General features: G+C 39.0%; 1 protein-coding gene across 1 annotated transcript in view; it reads left to right on the forward strand.

Moving 5' to 3' along the window:
- Positions 1-21,552, forward strand: part of cicb (capicua transcriptional repressor b) — a 51,697-nt gene that overhangs the window by 18,636 nt on the left and 11,509 nt on the right. The window contains 9 exon segments of the mRNA XM_051131938.1: positions 9,121-9,270; positions 9,559-9,715; positions 10,644-10,752; positions 12,936-13,118; positions 13,224-13,356; positions 15,853-16,040; positions 16,115-16,247; positions 16,417-16,514; positions 19,161-20,019. Of these exon segments, the coding sequence (XP_050987895.1) occupies positions 9,121-9,270; positions 9,559-9,715; positions 10,644-10,752; positions 12,936-13,118; positions 13,224-13,356; positions 15,853-16,040; positions 16,115-16,247; positions 16,417-16,514; positions 19,161-20,019 (2,010 nt within the window).

Below are 21,552 nucleotides of genomic sequence, written 5' to 3' on the forward strand. Positions count from 1 at the left end.
TCTTAATGTATAAATGCAGAACATTTTCAGTTAGGATTAGAGTAAGAATGAGGGTTAGGTTAAGGTTGTAGCATTTATAGCTATATTTAAAAACAACTGAACTCTATTGGATGTCTCTATTTAGATAGTTTTACTTAAATGTGTGTGTGTGTGTGTTTATGTTCTTATTTCAGATGTGTTTACTGAATGAAGGTGGATGTTTAGCATTAAACCCACGTCTGGTCCATATATGTATATGTTTATGTTGTACTAACTATATATGTGTTATATATTGTATGCAACACTGTTTAGGCTAATTTATTTCACAAGTGAAATTACTATCAATTTGTTTTTGGACAAAATACTCTAATGCAGTTTACAAACCCGTCACTGCATCATAAATAAACAGGTCATATTTTTCAGTTGTTGTTATTAGCTTAAAGGACGCCTAAAAATAAATTTAGACGATTGGTTTTGAGGGCACTCAGGGATCATGTTTGAAAACAGTAATTATGATGCACAAAACTTTTTTAAGAGAGAAGAAATACCATTCACATACATTGTGAGCCTCAAGTGAAAAGTTGCTTATATATACTATTTACTAAAAATATTACTTACATATCAGAGAGAAAATATCTTCACATCAAAGCGTTTGAATCACTGAATGCCAGAATTGGCAGTCTGTTTTCAGCTGTCATTTACTATGGCAATGATTCCAAACATTCTGTGTTTCATTTAATCCACACCCTCTGCAAACACAGATGCACTACTCACTACAGCCGTCACAAATACTAACAATATGCATGTCTTTTTCTGTTGCTATCTGTTGCTAAAACTATACTATAACGCTGTATCTAAAAGAAGTTAACATCAGATTTATGCTGCAAATTTTAAACTGATAAAAGAGACCTCTGTTAAATATATACAGCACCATCCTCAAACTCATCACTTTAATTACACGTATTGCAGGCTGTGTGTTTTTATTTTGGTCTATAGTATAATTTTGTCCGTATTTGATACAGCGTTTGCGATAGCTCTCTTCCTCAGTAGCGCATAGGACGTGATCTCTTCCATTTATGTGCTGAGTTCTGAGTCGCCATCTGTCGTATAGTCCAATTCTGCAATGTTTATCACTTATATGCTCGAACGGCGTCTCGCTTTTCATCACGGCTGTACTCATAATGTCAATTTAATTCTCTTTATATTTTGTTTCCATTCACCCACTTATTTGTGTCAGAGTTTTCTACTGTTTTTCCCTCACCTATTTCTCGCTCTCTCTTTCTCTCTCTGGTGCAGTGCAGAAGTCTCTGTTTCTCTGATCACAGAGCGTTCCCGGGAATGCCAGCCATTCCCTTTATGTAGGAGATTTCTTACAAACATGTAGATATTTATAGAAATTACAGCACATACTTTTTCACTGCTATATTTTGTGCTTTCATATTCTACAATTTAGTTCACGCCAGCGTTCGTCGAATGTTTGATTTCTATGTTATATCTCAGGGGAGATCACAGGATCTAAAAATGTATTCTCGTACGATTCTTGCACATACATTCACATAAAAGCCCCCGTCTCTAGCTGTAATCTCTCCTTCACTCAATTCTGTGTCTGCTGTGATCGCCTTGGTTTTTTTTCATAGGGCAGTGCTGCCTCCTTGTGAGTAGAGTGTGCCATTACAGGCTTTAAAGAGACGTACCTGCGTAGAGTTTCATAACTGCCTTTTTTAAATTTGTGGTGCATTTCATAGACCTGCACCTAGTCTATTAGAGCAGTGCTAAAAATGTTCTAAGTGAGCGTAAGTGGATCAACAGACGTTAATCTAACATGACGGATTTTTGGTTAGCCATTGTTTTTCATGTCTTTCCCCCTCCATATGTCCTTTGGAAAAGAGCTGGAATGCCTGTACTGGCAGATGGCAGCAGTGATATAAATATCTTACAAAAGGGCAGTGTGTGTGCGTGGAGATGGTCAGTGGTCACCAAAGTGGCATGGGTAACAGTACCCATAAAGCTGTTGCCATGGAAACAGGGAGTGGGCTTTTTGAGATTGTGTTTTAATCACGTAAAAACAATGATTGGATAGGAGGAACAGAACGGTTTTGGAGCGCTGTTAACCCTCAAACATACAGAGCTTTACCCATCCCTGTATCGCTCACAGCTGACTAACTGCTGATTCAAGATATTTTGTTGTTTTATTTTTCATGTATTTAGCTATGTCCATATTACTAAATTTAAAAGTACTCAGTGATGTTAGATTTCGCCGTGTGTCATTCTAAATGGAATCAGGCTGGAAAGAGTTAAAAACTTGTTTACTATAATCACAGTCTGAGCTGGAGGCTCTCGGCCTCACCTCATTGGCTGTTGCCAGGAGCTCATCGCAAGCTCATTGGCTGAGAGAGTGAGTAGCTCCTCCCATAGGTCTGACATTGTGTTATATAGAGGAGCAATGTCTCTTGATAACACATTCTTACTTCAGTTCGATTTGCATGGATTTCAGTACACAAGTTGAGAGCGTGTAAATCTGTTCCCACATAATCACGTTTTCTATCATCGGTTCTTATTTCTTAAACTATTTATAGACTCTTCTCTCTTGACGTTCGATTACCATCTTCCCACATACAGCGAGCGAGGCCCTGTTTTCACAACTTTCACAACTCCCTCCTCCCCTCGTCTCCATAGAATGACTCTTGTTCTATTTTTATTCGCCTGACTTGCACAGTTTCCCCTTCCCACCCATTTTCCCTCTCTTTTCTCAAACATTCCACAACCACTTTTTTTTTTTTTTCATCCACTCTTGAGTGTCTTTCTGGTATATAAGTAATGTGTACTTTTCATGCATAAATGCATTAATATTATGTGTTTGTGTGGAAAATGTTGCTGCATTTACGCTTACAGTTTCTCTGTAGGTTTTCTCCCTCACACACAAATCTTTCTCATTGTAGCGTGACTGTTTGTGAAGGGACTGGCTGATACTGGGCACAAGGCCAGTACCCCTCTGCCCCATACAAACAAACCAGTCACTGAACTCGACACACACACATAAACCTACACACAGGCACGCCATACATAGGCGCCATGAGAGTTGTACACACTGATAATGGTGTTTTGGACAGTCACCTTTGCCTGTGACATAACCACTATCAGCCGATTCGCTGGTCAATGTCCTGACGGCAGTAACAGTGGTCACCAGGTTTAATCTCTGACCTATTTTTACTGCACTCAACCAAAACAAAGTTGCTGCGCTAGTAAGTCAGTAACATTAAACAAATAGTAAAAGATGGGGGAAAATGCTACGTGAAGAATTTTTCTCCACCTTTCTTCTCTCTCTTTTTAAATTGCCTTAGATTATAATTGGTTTACGTAATGTTTATGACGTTTGTACAGCTGTATGGTCTCCAAGAAAAACCCTGCCCACTGACAAATCTTATTTGTGCTAGACATTAAAAAACCAAAGCCATACTCTTACCCTTATTTACCACTCCAGAGAACTGGTATAGCAGAGTGGTATATGTGTTCAATTCACACAAGCAAGAGCATCAGTTGTGAACCAGCTGTCCATCAGCACAACTGTGAGTGCGATATTGCTTTTATACAACAGCTCCATAAGCTCCATTAAATAAATTAATATCAAACGACTTACATTTCAGACAAAATCTGTCAGTTCCCTTACATAAAAGAAGCCAAATCATCAAGCTTTGTGCGTCACCAAACACCGCACAGACAGAAAGCGTGTCTGGAACACTCAATGAACAGCAGAGTGATACAAACCGTTACACTAAACATCATTCTTGAAACGCAGCTCAGCCAATCAGATTCGAAGACTGGAATAAACTGTTGTATAATGCTTACTACAGTGTTTTTGAAGTGAGGGTGGAACATGTGTGAAGCGTACTGCTACAGTAGAGTTTATTGTACTGGTATTGAGATCAGGGTTGCCAGGTTTTCACAACAAAACCCACCCAATTGCTACTCAAAACTAGTCCAATCGGGTTACAGGGGTTTCCCTCGATAAAAAACGCATTTGGAAGGGTAAAATACAAGTTTTTTGGTGAGGTTCCCATGCTAAAATATGCATTCCAGGGGATAATTGTCATGTTTTTGGGGTCGCTTCAACCCACAGACTTGAAAAACAACCCTTGGCAACAGTGTTAAAGTAGCTCAATTCCGCGGGAAAACCGCAGACTTGGCAACACTGATTGAGATCAGTCTGCATTTGCTGATAAAGCTGTCACATTTTGACACCTTGACTGCAGATGTGGACTTAGTGTGCGAGGAAGTGGACATGTTACACAGCCAGTGTAAAGTAAAAAGCGATTTTACGGCCAAATTTAAATTCAGTATATTTTAATTACTTGAAATAAGTTTTTATTTGTTTAACGTGGATAAATAAAATATCAGTAGAAGGTTTTCACTTACGTCACTTTGTGGTCAGTTACCTGGATGTGCAGCCATATTGGAGATACTCGAATGTAAACAACTGCATGGATTGCACGGTTAATATACTACTGAATATGAAGGCTGTGTAGCCGAAATGCGTAGATCTACACTTTTAATTGTTTTAATGATTTAGCCCAGTCCATTAAAGGCTTTTTTTTCTACACAAGTGCCTTGGAATATTTCGTTTTTCTACTGAATATGTTGTTCTGCTAATTTATCCTGTCTAAACCACAGAAAAAACACGTGGAAGCTGCTAAATCATATAGACAAGGACATAGTAAGCAGGAAATTGTGCAATGTTTTGACAAACTAAAGTTAATAAGTGTTAAAGATACGTATGAGCAGTATTAATCAAGATATTAGCCTAATATGACCGGAAATGATAAGAACAAACACGAATTTGTCAAGATTCTTGCCCTGGAAATCCTAATTAACTTTGGCCAACCACAAACGCCTTTCCTTGATTTATTGTAACTTTTGTCAGTCTATAGTACTCCAAATGTTTTCCCGGTCTGACCGATTAGTACAGCCCAAAATATGATTGTAATTGACCATTTTCAGCAGCAGAAATCAGCAAAATATGCAAGTTTGTTCGGTTCAGTGGCGTTGTTCACATTCAGTGCCATCAATATGGCTAATGGATGACGCGTCGTGAAAACCTTCTACGATTATACGCCATACTGGAGATACTCGGATGTAATCAACAGCATGGATTGTGTGGTTAATGTCTTACTGAATACGTTGTTCTGCTAATTTATCCTGTCTAAACCACCGGAAAAAACACGTGGAAGCTGCTAAATCATACAGAGAAGGACTTAGTAAGCAGGAAAGGGCGCAATTTTTTGACAAACTAAAGTTAATAGGTGATAAAGATACACATGAGCAGTATTAATGAAGATATTAGCCTAATATTTCACCTATCTGACCGGAAATGATAAGAACAAACACAAATGTTGTCAAGATTCTTGCTTTGGAAATCCTGCTTGAGTTTGGCCAAACACAAATGCCTTTTGTTCCTCAGACAGTTTTTTCCACTCTTCTCATTGATTTGTTATACCTTTTGGCAGTCTATAGTACTCCAAATGTTTTTCCCGGTCTGACCGATTAGTACAGCCTAAAACATGACTATAACTGACCATTTTCAGCAGCAAAATATGCGAGTTTCATTCTGTTCAGTGGCATTGTTTACATTAATTGCCGCCAATATGGCTGATTGATGATGCGTCCTAAAAACAGGCTTTTCGTCTGTTTGTAAAGTTCTATTAAATAAAAGTAATACGTGTGTGTTTTTGGCACCCTCTTTTTTAAAATGCCCACATTACATTTTAACTTTTTGACGTTTTGAAGGGAGAGGTTTGTCCAGCTGATTTGAGGAGTCATGTCACCTGCCTTTAATTTGTCCTAAAATAATACATTCGTTGTAACCCAAAATAAACCAAACCCTGCAATATATATAATACCTGTTATGACACGCTGCGATTCTTTGCCCATTAGAGTAGCGCGGCAGCCTCAACGTCACAGTGATACCAACTATCACGAGAGCCCACGTAAAGTTATGCCCCAGATTCTTCGTCGTGTTAAATATTTATTAGCTCGTTTTTCAGTCGCGGCCAGTGAGAAGCCTAAAGCCAAATCCGGATTTGCATATGACTGACATTCCAACGCACGCTCCCACCAATCAGCGTGTCGGATTGTCTTACGATAGGTTGCGTCGTAGACCAATCTAAGAAAGCATTCGGAGAGTAAAAGGCGGGTCACGGGCTGGGCGAGGTTGACACGCTGATAGAACGAAAGAGGGCAGCCTACTATACAACAGGAGGAAGAGGGAGGGAAAGAGAAAGAAAGAACGGCTTTGCGAAGCGAGAGAGGAGAGCGAAATCGAGGGAAGAGTCGTGGCCAATTGAGTGATGTTATGAGACAACGACTTCTTTACTACGAACGCCTACGGAGCGAGCGGAGAGGAGCGCTGAACGTTAATCGGCCGACGCGGATCGGAAAGTGACCCCGCTGCAGGAGGACCGCACTGGACTTTAGGGGCTGTTATTACAATTCAGACCCGTCATTTCATCACAACAGCACTGCGCCGGATCATCTCGGTCCAGCTTTTCTTCCCTGTTTTGTATTTCCCCGCCGTTGCCCGTAGCGGGTTAGGGCACGGCGGAGTTTGACCGTTTCGCGCAGTCATCTCTTAGTGGATTTCTTACGAGTTTGGCGATTGAGCCGAAGGCGAGGAGTTTACTGCACGATTAGCCTTTTGGATGAGACTCTTTGGGGCTGGGGTGTGTGCGAGGGAGGGGGTGTCGGAGCAGGCATTTAAAACGAGAAGTCGCTGCAACTAGAATTCGTGCGTCCTTTTTAAGCCTGAACGAGATCAAAATAAAACTGTGGTGAAAGGCGAGCGGGACAAGACGATGCTTTCTGTCTTTAGGGATAGAGGATCAGCGTGCGGTTGTACAATCTATAGTGGTTTCGGTTTCTTTGACATGATATGAGATGCTGCTATCATACTGGATCTTGTGAAAAGTAGAATTTGTGTATTTACAGCAAAACATAGAGCATTTCAATGACAGGAGGATTAGTTTTTTACTAACGTAATTACAACAGTGCTACTACAGTGTAACTAATGATTGTTGGTCTGGAACACTGCACAGGTGTTGTCTTTCTTACTCGAGACCCCTGGCTTTGGTAGTTTCTCCCAGCCAGACGCGGTCGTCTCTTCCCCTTTTTAAAAATTGGGTGTTTTCCGTGTAGTGCTGCTAAGTACAGTTTTGCGGCGTGACATGAGGACAGGTTCTGTTGTAGTGCCCGGCGGTGCGGATGCGAGACCAGGGGCGTTCCCGAGGGGACGGACTCATCTGGAACTGTGCTGCTGAAACCAGGTCCAGATCTCCCGAATGCAGCCCCTAAACCAAAGTAGCAGTACAAAATGAGTCCGGTTACCGCTTGTGCACTGGGCAGGATGTAATTACGCGTTTGTCAATCAGAGATTGAGTTGAGATCAGATGTGAAACAGGACGTGCACTGACAACCAGAGAGAATAATAGTGACCACGTGAAAAAGACAGATGTGTATTACATGTGGCCTTTTATTCTTAAGCATTTGATACGTATCATTTCCCCGCCTGAGATTGCATTTCGTTAATGTTTTTAATAAAAAATCGCTTCCGTTGTGTGTCGCAACCCAAAGAATAAATTACACTCGTACTGCGGGTGTGCATAGTAGCACCGTGACCATGCTAACCTGCTAATCTGGCAGATTCGGGCTTCCCATTTTCACGACGATTTACCGTCTTCACGCGTTAGGCATCGCTTATTTGATGCCCGCAGTGCTCTTTGATTTTTATAACCGTATTTAAAAGTTTTTTTATTGCCAAACTTGTTATTAATCGTGATATTGTACATGTAAATCCCCCTGGGCTGAGGTGAGCTCAGGTCGCGGACTGTTGCACTACTCGAGCCCGAGGATGACCGAGAGGCCTACTTAACCCCTTCATCCCCGCAGCTGTCTGTCAATGTAAACAAGCTCAGACGAGGAGGGGGCAAACAGGACCAAAAATAAACTACATCATCCAAATAAAACCAAACCCGTTTCCGCATTTCGAACCTCAGCAGTGTGCATACTAGTAACTGTGTTTACGACAGTGTTTTAACGCCAAGATCGTCATTTGTTATTATCTGCGCGTTCCTGAAGGTGGAACGGCGCTTTACGCTCTTCTGTGCGGTACCTGATAGCACGCTGTCATCATTTTTACTACAATATGATCTGGTGTCTGAGAATCTGAGAATACAAAAAGACGTGATCCTGAGCTAAAGATCAGTGTGACTGAACGACGGCATGTCATTACCAAGAACATTTGGTACCAACGTGAAGAAACTCCAGTAGACGGATGCTGGCAGCATCGATTATGGCCGCTTATTTTCATCGCTGGACTCAACAACATCACCTGTCTCGGAACAGCATCATGTGGATATTTCATTTTTAATCGCAAGGACTTGATTCACTTTATATCAGATGAACGTTTGAATCAGCACCTCTATTTAATAGTACATGTTTGTGAAGTTTTTCAGTAAAAAAAAGTATTTCAAGCCTCTTACTCAACCATGTTTTCATCGGAAAGCCCGCAGTATCTTCGCCAAGGACTCAGCATGTTTGGTCAGTCATTATTACTCAACGAGTCTGATGTTGTTTTTCTCTATAGCAGGACTTTTGCTGCTGAAATACAGTAGTTTTAACTGCAGCAGAAAATAACTGCACGAACAGCCTGTTCCTGAATCATGTTGTTTTAGAAATGATTGTTTGGCGCCAAATACTGCCTGCTTAATATCAGTCGGGAACAATATGTTCATGCACTTACTGTACGTCTTCGTTAATCTGTTTTCGTGATGTGAAACAATATTTGTGCTGCAGCAACACCAGTTTACTTTTATAATATTCAAATGATGGCTTAATAAATAGATTTCATAAATAAGGTTAAAGATGCAAAATGTTTTGATCTGGTATTTTTGCTCTCCATCTTTTTGTCCGTTTTGATGCCTATTTGGTATTTATTTTGATATCATAGAGAGTGATAATTATAAATAATTACTGTGACTGCATATGCATCTAGTCATTTGTATGGCTCATCAGGCTGTGATTTTGGTGTTGATATGAGTTATTACTTGGTGTTAATACTGGCTAGAATGAATGCTCTTTTATTTTCTCCCGTAGTGTGGACTAATGTTGAGCCCAGATCGGTTCCAGTGTTTCCTTGGCATTCATTGGTCCCTTTCCTGGCACCCACCCAATCAGATCCATCGGCTCAACCTGGTGAGGGCCAACAAACTGTCAGTCATCCGCAGACAGCTTCTCTAAAGAAAGGTAATTTAGCTCGTACAGGCATTTGTCTGAATCCAAAATTAGCTTGAAATCATCTAGAGGTTATAAAAAAATACTTACGGTTGATATTAAATAAATTTGGAAGCATGTTTCCCGGGATGTCCCGGGGGCTGTTATGTATTTGGCCTCTCCTGTCACATCTGCAGTGACTCTGTAACTCTAGCCTCTGTAATTTAGCCATTACCCAGTGCAGCGATTGACCTCAGAGGTTGCCAGATTGAAGGGATTCATTTAAGATGCTGTAATGAATAACCTGTCTTTCTCTCTCAGAGTCTCAGAGCGGGTCAGTGCTGAAGGAGATTATAGAGGGAGCACCTAACCCTTCCTCACGCCCCGCTCCCTCCGCTGACGAACTGCCCCCGGAGAGAGAGAAGGATGCGGAGCGAGAGAGACCTGACAGTGAAACAGAAAGTGACGTGGATGATCCGTGAGTGGTCCAGTGTGTGTGTGTGTGATGCGTCATTTTCTATTCGAATGTGTTTTGTAGCTGGTGTGTGGAAAGAGCTGCATAATGGCACCACAAAGACAGAGAGAACAAAAGCATTCCACTTTCTCCTGTGTCTGTGTATGAATGACAGCAGCAAACCAGAGGCAGTTTACATTAATGAACTGTCATCTGAATACACTTCCCTCACTTGTTTTTCTCTCTCCCTTATGAATCACATATAAAATTCAGCTCGCTTTATAATCATCAAGTCATCTAGTACAGTTCCTGCTAAATGTGCTCTGCACATTAAGCTTATTGTGTTATCTTCGCATTAAGGTGTTATTGACATTTGTGAAGCATCCATCCCTTTAATATTGTACAGACGTGTTAAAGCTCTGTGCTTTCTGTTTTGGCGGTGGGCTGCAAAGCAGTAGCTCATCGACACAGTGCATTGCAGTTTTCAGTAATTGGCTCGGTGCATTCTGCTGTATTGTTTCACGGCACAGTGAAGGGCCCTGAGGGTTGCGAGAGTGAAATGGGTGTATCTTTTGAGCCTTTTTTGGGACACAGTAGCTATATAGTCATGACTGTGTAATAGTTAGATAATAGAAAAATCTTCAAAATTAGGTGCATGCAAGTAGTAATATATCATCGTAATGTCTCAATTATTAAAATAACTGGCGTGTTGTTGATGATGCTGTGGTGGCCTCACACTTGTTAAAAATAGGCAGCTGTGATCAAATGCTTCCTTTGTATTGATGTTTGTAGTGTGAAAAATAATGTTCCTTGTTGTGAGCTAGAAAGAAAGGTTGTTTGAGAGTGAGCTGTTGTGCGTGTTTAGCAGAGGTAGATTAATGCATGATGCTGAATCCCCATTGATTCTTCTCCTCAATTAATATGTCATATTAACTGCCATCTTTGTGTATAGGTTTTTCCCTGGCGTTCTTCCTGATCCGCCAATTTCTGCGTCTCCTGGAAAGCGTAGATCTCAGTCCCTCAGTGCACTGCCCAAAGATGACAAAACGAGTCCTGGAAAGGTACACCTTTACACATGCTTTTTAATAAGACTTTTTAATGTTTTTGAACAAGGTATCTTATGCACAGTAAGTATCTTATCTTATGCAAAAATACAGTGAAAACAATATTACTGTATTGTTACAATTTAAAATAACCGCTTTTCTGTTTTAATATATTTTAATTATATTATATTATATTTATTATTAGCATTACTCTAGTATTTCGTGTCTGTGAAATCAGTTTAATTTTTGTGTTTTTTTTTTCTTTTATTTCTTTTGGATTCCGTTTTTTAATTTAAAGAAGTTCACTTCTAAAACAAAAAATTACAGATAATTTACTCACCCCCTTGTCATCTAAGATGTTCATGTCTTTCTTTCTTCAGTCGTGAAAAAATTCTGTTTTTTGAGGAAAACATTTCAAGAATGTCCTTAATATAGTGGACTTCAATGGTGCCCACGAGTTTGAACATCCAAAATGCAGTTTAAATGCAGCTTCAAATGGGTCTAAATGATCCCAGCCGAGGAAGACGGGCCTTATCTAGCCAAACGAAAGTTTTTTTTCTAAATTACAGTTTATGTATTTTTTAACCTCAAATGCTCGTCTTGTCTAGCTCTGTATTCTGGGTCAAGACAGTTAGGGTATGTCGAAAAACTCCCATCTTATTTTCTCATCCAACTTCAAAATCATCCTACATCATTGCAGAAGTCCCAACCCAGTGTTTACAAAGTGAACGTGCAAAGAAGGTCAAAGAGCCTTTGCAAAAAAAAGGTAAAACAGCGATGTAGGATGATTGTTTAGAGCCCTTTGAAGCTGCATTTAAACTGCGTTTTGGAAGTTCAAACTCGTGGGCACCATTAAAGTCCACTATATGGAGAACATTACTGAAACGTTTTCCTCAAAAAACATAATTTCTTTACGACTGAAGAAACAAAAGACATGAACATCTTGGATGACAAGGGGGTGAGTTAAATATCTGTAACTTTTTGTTCTGGAAGTGAACTTCTCCTTTAAATTAAAATTTCAAATTTTAAATTCTACACTGTCTAAATGGTCAAATAAAAAATATATTAACCAAAAGCATGTCCGGTTAATTGAAATCATGACTGATTTATTAAAATTAATATTTTTTTTTCTCAAATTCAGTTTTATTTTTCTCAAATTCTTTGTTTTTTATTAATTGTTTGGATTTCATTTATTGTATTGTTAATAAATTATTGTTTATTCATGTTATTTTATTATTATTTTAATTTTATTTTTTTAGAAATTCTGTGTTGTGTAATTAAATTTTTTGGGTAAATTAATTGTGATAAATAATTTCTCTGATAATATTCCTTATATAATGTTTTTATTATCATTTTAGTAGTAGGAGTAGTACTATAATGACATTAAGTAATATATTTCTGTCACAGTTTCTTCAAGTTAAACCAAAATTTTATTTTGACGAGTTTCTGTAAAGACCTATATGATGATAACTTTTCTCACAAGAAACATAAAAATGCTCATGAAGTGACACTCAGAGCAGTTCTAGAGATTGTTTATGTTTATGTAACTATAAATTGAGGTGGCAGAGGCTGAAAATACTATTATCACGTGCACTATAGTATGTGTGTAGTAAATGAAACCATGTGTCTGTACCATTCGTTCACACATGCAGGATTCATATTTAAATAGTATTTTGGTGCCTTAATATTCACAGACACTAGTACATATAATGTTTTGATTCAAATGTTCTGACCTACTTTTAGTTTTTTCATCCCAAATTTGGCAAATTCCGTGACATTCCATGTTATACAGTAAATTCAGTTTTTATGACTGGATTCCGCAATTCCGTCCATGATTTCCACATTGTGTAATTCATAGTGCCCTAAATATGTTGATTTAGTGCTCAGGAAACATGCCTTATTATTATCAATGTTAAAAACGTTCTCCTTAATACTTTTGTAATAACTGTGATGCTTTTTTTCAAGATGATAAATGGAAAGTTCAAAAGAACAGCATTTATTTAAAAAAAAAAAAAATGATTAAAAAAGCCTTTACTGCCACTTTCAATCAATATAATACGTCTTTGCTGAATAAGACTTAATTTCTTTACAAAAAAATCATATTGACCTGAATTTTCAAATAGTAGCGTATCCTTGTGTGACAGCCTCCCTCTTTCACACAGACACATTTACTCATTCCTTATTACCCTTTCATTTTCCAGAGGGAGAAAGACCACATCCGAAGGCCCATGAATGCGTTTATGATCTTCAGCAAGCGGCATCGCGCTCTGGTTCACCAGAGACACCCAAACCAGGACAACCGCACTGTCAGCAAGATACTTGGAGAGTGGTGGTATGCTTTGGGACCCAAAGAGAAGCAGAAATACCATGACCTCGCATTTCAGGTTACTGGAACTGTCTTGTACTTGCGGATGTGCACGTTTAGACACCTGAATAACCATCATTAAGTCTTTCCTGCCTCTATAAATGCTTCTGTCAATCATTCACAGGTGAAGGAGGCACATTTTAAGGCACATCCTGACTGGAAATGGTGTAATAAGGACAGAAAGAAATCCAGCAGCGAGGGACGTGGTGTTCCAGGGGGCAAAGACATCCGCGAGAGAAGCATGTCAGAAACCACAGGTGTGGAACAGGACAAGAAGTGCAGATTGTCACTATGCACAGTGTTATGGATGGATTTTATGGTGGTATATACATGGATTATAGTTTCACAACTTGTGCACATTTAAAAAAAATTGTTATCTAATTGGTTCAATATTTTATCAGTTTTTTTTTTTGCTTCAATTTTGAAAAAATTTTGCTTCAACAACAGGTTTTTTTTAACTCGCAATTTTTGTGTTTTGCATCAGTAAGGTTTAGCTTCTAATTTTATATTTATAATATATAATAATATAATATTTCCAGGAAGTTCCAAGACAGTGATCAATTGAAAAATAATGGCATACTTGGCAAAACATTAGTCTGGTTTTTCAACTCATTCTTACTCATTCTTTAGACTATGATGACTTTATAGTCTTAAAGGGTTACTCCACCCCAAAATGAAATTTTTGTCATTAATCACTTACCCCCGTGTTGTTTCAAATCCATAAAAGCTTCATTCGGAACACAACTTAAGATATTTCGGATGAAAACCAGAAGGCTTTTGACTGTCCAATTGTTTGCCAAGTAAATAACTGTCAAGGCCCAGAAAAATATGAAAGGCATAGTCAAAATAGTCCATCTGCCATCAGTGGTACAATCTGAATTTTATAAAGTGATGAAATTTTTTTTGTACGCAAAGAAAAAAAAAAAAAAGATTTTATTCAACAATTCATCTTCTCTGTGTCAGTGTAGTGCCATTTTGGAGAGTATCCGCTGGATGCAAACTGCATATGCTGTTCTGTTTCAGCCGCACCACACGGATACGTTTTCTACATATATTTACGCTTCGATTTCAACAAAAAAAGCATGTCCGTGTGGTGGAGATGACACAGAACGGCGTATACAGTTTGCGTCCAGCGGATACTCTCCAAAATGGTGCTACGCTGATGTGGAGGAGACGAATTGTTGAATAAAATAGTTTTTTTTTTTCTTTGCGTACAGAAAGTATTCTCGTCGCTTCATAAAATTCAAATTGAACGACTGATGGCAGTTGGACTATTCTGACGATATCTTTTATACTTTTCTAGGCCTTGACAGTGTTCTTTACTTGGGAGTCACTGGGACAGTCACAAGCCTCCTGGTTTTCATCCAAAATATCTTAAATTGTGTCCCGAAGACGGACTAAGCTTTTACGGGTTTGGAACGGCATGGGGGTTAAATGATTAATGAGAATGAGAATAATGAAAATAAAATTTTCATTTTGGGGTGGAGTAACACTTCAAGAATGAGTAAAAATGCAGTTCCACCAAAACCTCTGAATTTGCCAGCTAGATAATATTACCTATTTATTTTTAATGTTGACGACCAGATTTGCAAGTGTGGAATGTAGGTTTACTGATTTATGATTGTTTGCAGTATTTACCCACCAGTTATTTATCCTTAAAAGAAAAAAAATAGTTTGGCATTTGTGCTATCTTGCATTGGTAACAGGCCTCTACAAGCTTTCCTGGTTGCGGTTGCCAGATGTCAAGAGCGTAAATCCCCCAGTCTAGAGATTTATTTATTATTTTTTTTTTTTTTCACTTTTTTTTTTTTTTTAGGGATAGGACAGTGTAGAGGAGACAGGAATTGAAGTGGGAGAGAGAGAGAGAGGGCGGCGGGATCAGGAAAGGTCCTTGAGTCGGGATACCTGCTTAAATAAAAGTGTAATATAAGGTCTTTTTTCATCCACGCAGTTGTTTTCTGCGACTAAATCTTTGTGTATACCATCCTAGTTGACGATTTGTACTTATGTGAAAGTGCAATTATTAATATAAATTATATTTTTGAGCAAAAGAATGGTGATTAACTGTTTAACCATTATCATGCAGCCCTAGTGAAAGCTTTAAGAATGTATATATGTGATAAAGAAATGTAAGATATATTGGCAGTTAGGGCAAGTGACAGTTTCATCTCGCACATCGTTATAGAATGCAAAAGTCGGGTTCTGGAAGTAAAAATTCCAGTAAAAATATTGGTATCGGGGGAAAAACTACCCATGATTCGGCAGAGAAATATCCACCAAACAGAGAATCACAGCTAGCAAACTGCACCAAAGTAACTCTCAGCAACCGTCCACTCCCATGAACCACTGTGAATGATGTCATAGATTCATGTAAATTTCTATGTAAAATAGTTTCTATATATGTTGATGAACATTTTTAAATCAGTAGATGTATGTTTTTCTGTTGTTTTTAATGTGCTTGTTTATCACAATGCGTCATCAGATTATAGTTCTTTCCCTCTTTGAAGATGTACTTTTGAATGTTCACTTGTAATGAATGATTCACCTTGTAGCTGGTTGGTTTGGTTTGTGGATTGTAAGGCATTCACAAAGACTTTATTTTTAATCCCTGTGGTAAAAGTGAATGAGGAAAATATCTTCATAACCAAGGCTGCTGAAAAAGTGGGCCGTGACTGTTGCATTCTGTTGTGGCCTGTTGCTTAGTTTTTCCGTTTTGAATGCACAGAATAATATCTATTTTGTGTCTAATTCAGAACCTCCATCTGTGTCAATGGGAATGGAGCTCAAAGGTGTGGGGCCTGGCATGGTGAGCGTGTCAGAGCGAGTCGGGGGTGAGGGACATGGCCAATTGCCACGTCCTCGTGCCTTCTCCCAGAGCGCCATGCACAATCTGGAGAGGAGCGAGAGAAGCAATCCACAGGCACTCGCTGAACTCGCACAGGTATTACACATGCACTCATGCAAGTGACACATTTTCAGCGATTCATGCTCAACTTACTCTTCCTGTATTTTTAGATGTGTGGTGATGGTGGTCAGGTTGCAGGGCGGGGTGCTCTTTCTCAGACACAGAGGGGGGTAAGTGAGGACATGACAAGCGACGAAGAGCGTATGGTCATCTGTGAAGAAGAGGGGGATGATGATGTCATTGGTGAGTCAGACTTCATCATCTAAGATGCTTTTTCAGGTCCCATAAGGGTTTTCTAAAAATAAGTTAGTAAGTGCTGATGTCATTTCTATCATCATGAATCCTTTTGTGTTTATTGGCTGTTGTGGCATTCTGTTGTAACGGTCATTATTGTGTGTCATGTGTTATTCAGAGGACTCGTATCCGGGCAGCTCTATTGACTTGAAGTGTAAGGAGAGGGTGACAGACAGTGATAGTGAAAATGGATCTGGAGATGAAGGAGAACGCAAGGTATCATCTCAAATATTTGATCTGTTGGTCTGTCCATGTTGATCTGTACAAAAATGTCATGCTTAAAGGAAAAACTCACACAAAAATGAACATTTTGTCAGCATTTACTCAGCTTCATTTGCTCGGGACACACAAAGGATGAAATATTAGAGAAATTATGCTTTTGATTTATATTGTTAAATTCTAAAAACATTTGTATGTGACATTTGTGTTAGATTTAAGTCTTAACATTTGAGAAAAAGAGCATAATGTAGGATGTAGTTATTCACTGATAGACCCTCATTCTGCTGAAGCTCTTGAATCTCATTCTCGCTTCAGATCAATTAAAAAATGGCACCTTTGGACGTGTCAGACCAGGTCATTGACGTCATTGGTGCCAAATGTCGTTAACTTGATTGCTGTTTTTGAAAATATTAAAGGGATAGTTCACCCAAAAAATGAAAATTCTGTAATTATTTACTCGCCTTCATTTCGTTCCAAACCCGTAAGACCTTCGTTCATCTTCGGAACACAAATTAAGATATTTTTGATGAAATCAGAGAGCTGTTTCTGAGCTTTTCTGATCGAGAAAGGTAGTAAGGACATCGTTAAAATAGTCCATGTGACATCAGTGGTTCAACCGTAATGTTATGACGCTATAAGAATACTTTTCATGCACAAAGAAAACTAAAATAATGACTTTATGTAACAATTTCTTTCCTTCCGTGTCAGTCTTTGACAAGCGTTCACGAGAGTACCACAACGCATGACTGTAGTTCAGCATCGGTGAGCAGTAACTAAAATTACAGTCTGTTTCTTACACAAATCTATTGTTTGGCTACAAAAGACTTGGAATATACAAAATAAGTCAAATAGCCTATGAATTGTCCTTTATGGAGTTTGGCAATGTACATGAGTATCCACCAGAGTGTATGAAAACGAGAAATACAGGTTTTCAAATGGTTTTTACGTTGATTCAAACTAGGCTTCAGATAACAATTTTAGTATACGCTATAGTGCTTATCAAACAAACTCATCAGTTAGCCTGTGTTTTTCCCAGTGTGAAAGGCATTTGAACCCCACATGATAAAAAAATAAATAAAAAATTCCATTGCATTGACTGAATTAACAACCGTTCATTCAAATTGAACTCTTTCCCCGCCAAACTTTTCTGTTATTCTGAGAATGTTTCCTTGTAAAACACATAATTTTCCATGTCTTAACTGTTATACACTTGGGGGTGCTATTACACATCCCTTGAAATAGTCTAGAGTGTGCCGATGAAAACACAGATGAGGTAGACGCAGAAATGAGCGATCTCATATGTAAGCATATGCATATGAAAAATAATGCGATCATCAAAACTAAACAGGTTAACTTGTTTTTTGTCTTAATTAGGTTTACTTATAATGTTAATAAAGGTTTTTGCATAAAAAAAACAAATATGTGGAAAAATGATTATTGTCAACCTTCATTCCTCTGTCTAAAACGACCTGTTTTAAGGGGCGTGTCCTTTAAGGCTTGTCAGTAATTGGCAACTGTTACGATTGGCTAACGCCATTGCATAGAAAACAGTATCAATGCCCCACCCACTCACTATTGCATTTAAGTGTGTTTTGACAACATGATCAAAATAAAATGGTAATTTCCAGACAATGCATTATGAAATCATTTTACTTACCGTTTGTGATGCAGCTGCAGTCAGATCTAGTACTGCTTCATCTTTCAACAAATGTTTCTTTGTGAACTCTCTGTGCGTCATTTACAAAACAACATGCTCCAAACAATTCTCTGACACGATCCCGGATGCCATTTTAGAAGAAACTATCCACCTGTTTTTACGCTGGGATGCTTCTGATATCTGTACAAAGACACGAACAAGATTTTAAACCAAACGCGTCAAAGTGAACGTTCTTTCACTCCATTTGTCCTATTGACTCAGAAAGCCAACGCGCATCTGTATACTGTATCCAGTGTAGACAAGATAACGGCAGTGATTGTACTTTCTATTTCCTTGGAAGCGACACAACACTCTCATTTTAGCATAAACAAGTGTCAGCCATTAAGAGACTGAACGCCAGTGGGCGTGGCCTATGGTGAGAAGAAGACTATTCGTCAGTGTCTTGTTCTGGAGGCAGTGTTTATGCAGACAACTGTGTCCGGGTGATGTTACCCTGCAACTTGGATCCAAACGAGCCATTTTCTAAGGGTTATTACAAACATGCTTTGATGATATTTTAAGTTATGAAACTTGCAGGATGTACTAAGCATACAAATATGTCTTCTATGTCAAAAGATCAAGGGAAATTTGGTTTCTCATGTCATGAGCCCTCTAAATGTTTTTGCACTAAAAATTCATCTGGGTGTGAACAGGCCTCAACATCTTTAATGACATTGGGATGAGTAAATGATGACAAGGTTTTGGTGAACTGTCCCTTGATGAATATATTCCCACAAAATAGCGAAATGTAGAACACTTTGCTCTCTGTAGAACTAGAAAATTGCTTGTGGTCCTTAAGCCGTTTTCATACGTTAATTATTAATGAAGTTTACAGAAGGCTATTACACAGTATTTTTATTAACTGGTAAAGGATCTGTGTCATTGCATATGCTTGCTGTCTTTAGCTAATTTATGTTCTCCTTTTTCCCTGCTGCTTTCGGCATCAGAGAGTTTTTGCTCCCGTGATTTGCTCCACGTCTTACGGCCCTGGACACGGTCGGAGCGTGTCTCTCTCCTCCTACCCCACCTCCAGACGCTTTAGCGATGCTTCCTCAAAGAGAAAGCGAACAGTGGAGGGAGGTGATGGAGAACGAAGGGAAGGTGAAGGAGGAGGGTCTCAGTCCTCTGCGGGTCAGTCCATCCTGGTCAGCTCTGGCGGGGGAGTGTCGTCAGTGCTAGGAGCGGTGAGAGTGGCGTCCACTGTTGTCACTAACGTGGTGCGTCCTGTGGTGAGCACACCGGTGCCAATCGCCAGCAAGTCCCCACATGACCGGAAACCCGCTCCACCACAGACGCAGCTTCTCATTGGACCTGGTACCACAGGAAACCCAGCAACAGCTTCAGCTGGAGGGGGTGGGTACTATTCCTCATCATCGCCCAATCCTGTTAGTGCATCTGGAGCTCAAGGTGGGCTGGTGACCAATCTAGTTTTGGGAGGCACATTCCAAGCCCCGCCCGCTGTACAGCTTGTCACACCCCCTCCTCCACAAAACCCAGCTTCCCCGGCATCTGCCCCACTTGCTCATAGTAACGGTCCACTTCCTCTGCCCGTTCTGCAGTCGCACATTCTCCCCTCCGCCTCAATAGCACCCTCATCAGGCCAAAAACCAATAACACAGGTCCAGTACATTCTCCCTACCCTCTCTACCAACAATCCCAAGAGCCCCTCCCCTCAGCAGGCCAGTCAGCCAACCAGTATCTTCACCCTACCTACAGCTCTGCCCACTCACGCCTCGTTGGCCAACGGGAAGCAGTCGGGATACGTCTCCAGTCCTGCTGTGGGTGTAGTTAGCCCAGGAGCCAGAGGTAAGGATGCATACTTTTTAATAATACACTGAGTGATCAAAACATTAGAGAATAATAAAACGTGTCAAATGTCACCATATTAATGCTCTTCCATTTGAAAACAGTTTCTACTTTCACCTGCTAAATACCTGTTAATTGCGATAAAGACTACCTTTTGTAGTAAATGTACAATTTCAAAAAATTTTTCAAGAAAATTTCTTTATTGTCTTTATTGCGGTTACAGGCTCATGTGACGTTGCTGTGCTATGTGGTCACGAAAATGTATCATTTGCATGCATTTTTAAGCATTGTGGTTTAGAAACAAGTTATTTTTAAGCTGTTAAAATACAATTGGCAGCGAAAGAGAACTCATTTTTCTATATACACACTGCCTGAGAGAGACCTTGAAAGGTTACACGCACTTGTGTGTATCAAAATGCCCTTATTTGTAAGTATACTCGTAATAAGTAATTTAGTTCTTAAGTGAAAGTAAACAGCTGAGAGAGAAAACACATGTCTAACAGTATATTGGATCCAGGCAGCTCTTAAAGTGACAGCAGTCTAACATTCCTGCTGTCTGTCATTCACATTCATCAAACAACAAAAGAGAAAATCTCTCATTGCTCTTGACCAAATCCAGGGATCTAAAGTGCAACCATTTCAGAAAACTACTGCGTGCGACTATGAAACAATATTTAGGAGCACCAGTGCGACTGACCCGATTATCATATTTGTGTTTGCACTGAGGGGTGCTTTAAAGGTTTCTACGTGTTTTTGCAACGTTAAGTAAATGTATCACAGACATATCTCACGAGTCCTTTCATAAATAAAGTGTGGAGAGTTTGTAAATAAGAAATTCATTGTGCAGTAAAGAGAGCTTCGTTGATTATAATGAAACTTGAAGATTGACATTTAATGATTTGACATTTCGAGATTGACATTTAACGATTTTTAAACGAGTTTGTAAATGCGATATTGATTTAATACAACGGTTAAATAAACGAAGTTAATATTAAGTTACTATAACATGATTGCCTGATTTTGCCCTATTTTGTTGTCGAAAACAATCTGAAACAAAGTCGCAACTGAGCCGCTGCACATCTCCATTCAAACACAAACGGTGTTTTGTTTATGAATGAATGTGCGATTTAAAACGAATCTAGGGAGTCAGTGATTCAGTTTCCCATTCATAAGGACAGTCACTTGCTTTATTCCTGAATGAATCAGCTGTTTGAACGAATCAAATGAATGAATGATTCAGTGATAAAATCAGTGACTTGCCTACTGGCAGTTTTAGTTTCATTTTTAAAGTTTTTTAAATTGTCAAATCATTTAATATTTCTATATTAAAAATTGTATATTTAAAACATTAATCTCAATGAATTTATTAATTTAATTGCTTCATACCATCTCTGAGCCTCGTTAAACGGCTGAAAATACACATACAAGCCACTTTTGGGTGCTGATTCATCTCTGTAGTACAAATACATTTTGTTAATGCTGAATTAATTTGATTGGTAACTTATTTTTCTAATTCTACTTGTTCTTATTTTG

This window comes from Labeo rohita, chromosome 16 (assembly GCF_022985175.1).
Source record: "Labeo rohita strain BAU-BD-2019 chromosome 16, IGBB_LRoh.1.0, whole genome shotgun sequence".
Taxonomy (NCBI): domain Eukaryota; kingdom Metazoa; phylum Chordata; class Actinopteri; order Cypriniformes; family Cyprinidae; genus Labeo; species Labeo rohita.